General features: G+C 33.7%; 1 protein-coding gene across 1 annotated transcript; it reads right to left on the bottom strand.

The window, feature by feature from the left end:
• Nucleotides 1-1,516: 1,516 nt before the first annotated feature.
• LOC110593220 (small nuclear ribonucleoprotein G-like) lies at nucleotides 1,517-1,747 on the bottom strand. Its single transcript, XM_044921757.1, has one exon. The coding sequence runs from the start codon at nucleotides 1,745-1,747 to the stop codon at nucleotides 1,517-1,519; it is 231 nt and encodes a 76-aa protein (XP_044777692.1).
• Between the last annotated feature and the right edge of the window lie 201 nt (nucleotides 1,748-1,948).

Below are 1,948 nucleotides of genomic sequence, written 5' to 3'. Positions count from 1 at the left end.
GCTTATTGTCAACTTATAAAAATCTAACTGGTTTTTGTGTATTGCTCTTGCTTCCAATAACCTTGCTAAGTTTATTCTTCTAGCATACCTATAGATTTTTTAAGATTCTCAGCATACATAATCATGCCATCAACAAATGACTACAGGTTTCTTTTTTTTCCTTTTCAAATCTTACATCTTATTTCTTTTTCTTGCCTTGTTGCAATGGCTAGGACTTCCCATAAAATTAAGTAGAAGTGGTGGTGGTAGACATCCTCATTTGTTCCAGTCTCAAAAAGATAGCTTCTAGGGGCACCTGGGTGGCTCAGTTGGTTAAGCGACTGCCTTCGGCTCAGGTCATGATCCTGGAGTCCCTGGATCGAGTCCCGCATCGGGCTCCCTGCTCGGCAGGGAGTCTGCTTTGCCCTCTGACCCTATCCCCTCTCATGTGTTCTCTCTCATTCTCTCTCTCTCAAAATAAATAAATAAAATCTTAAAAAAAAAAAAAAGATAGCTTCTAATACCTTACCATTAAGTGTGATATTTGTTATAGCTTTTTTTGTTTGATATGATCAGATTAAGAAAATTCCCTTTTATTCCTAGCTTGCTATGAAATTTTTATCATGAATAAATGTTGAATTTTTATTGAATGTTTTTTTATATCTATTGAAATATGACTTTATTCCTTTATACTTTTAATGTAGTAAATTACATAATTGGCTATCAAATGTAGAGGCAACCTCACATTCCTGTAATGAACTCAAATTTGTCATGATGTATTATCATCTTTATATAACACTGGATATGATTGCTATTATTTTGTTTAGAATTTATATCCATGTTTTAACAGATATTATTCTGTAGTTATTCTTTTGGTAATGTCCTAGTTGGGTTTTAATATCAATATTATGTCACCCTCATCCAAAAAGTTAGGAAGTTCTCTCTCTCTCTCTCCCTCTCTCTTCTCTCCCCTGTAAGAGTTTGTGTAAAACTGGTGTAATTTCTTTCTTTAATGTTTGGAAAAATTCACCAGTGAAGCCATCTAGACTTACAATTTTCATTGTAGGAAAATGTTTAATTACTGACCAATATTTCTAATAGATACAGGACTATTCTTTATGTTGTCTTCTGTAAGATTGGTAAGTCATGTTTTTCAATGAATTTACCCATTTCATCAAAATTTTCAAGCTTATTGGCATAGAGTGATTAAAATATCCTCATAATATTTTAATTGTCTGTAAGATTTATAGTGATGACCTCTTACTCTTAATGTTGGTAATTGGTGCCCTTTATTTCTTTCATGATCATTCTTGGTCTTTATTATTTCTCCCTTCTATTTTATTAGGTTTGTTTTGTTAGGGGGTTTATTTTGTTATTTTATTTTATTTATTTATTTTTTGACTATTATAAAAGTTTATTTAACAAAAAAGTTCAATATGAAAATGCACATGGCCTGATTTTTATATTATAGTAAAACAGGTACTATGGAAGGGACATGTGGAAGCAGTTGATTTCTTCTGATGAACACACCCATTGTTTATACTCGCTCCAAGGCTTCTAACATGATGATACTATTTCCTCGTGTTACCACCATTCCCATATTGTTCTGTTGCTTACTAGTTGCCATCTCCACACATTCATCTATCACAAGATTCACAAACGGATCGAACCCCCACAACATTCCTTGGACATGTCTGCCACCATTTAATTTCAATGATAATTTCTTGTCCATAAATTTTTTCAACTCAGGAGGGTGAGCTTTGCTCATGGTGTCTACTCGGCGAGCTCAAAGATGCCTCCAAACGGAATTCGTGGCGTCCCTCATGTTCCCCCGGTAGGCCCGGCGTCTATTTTGTTATTTTAAATGACTTTTCAGACTTTCTTCTTTTCTAATGTATGTATGTATGTCCATAAATTTCCCTCTAAGAACTGTTTTAGTTAGATCCCGAAGTTTTAATATACTTCATTA

Source organism: Neomonachus schauinslandi, chromosome 15 (genome assembly GCF_002201575.2).
Source record: "Neomonachus schauinslandi chromosome 15, ASM220157v2, whole genome shotgun sequence".
NCBI classification, from domain to species: Eukaryota; Metazoa; Chordata; class Mammalia; order Carnivora; family Phocidae; genus Neomonachus; species Neomonachus schauinslandi.
This window is presented reverse-complemented; position numbering and strand designations above follow the sequence as displayed.

Coding starts and splice junctions, on each gene's coding strand:
- LOC110593220 (XM_044921757.1), bottom strand. CDS start 1,747: ATGAGCAAAGCTCACCCTCCTGAGTTGAAAAAATTTATGGACAAGAAA.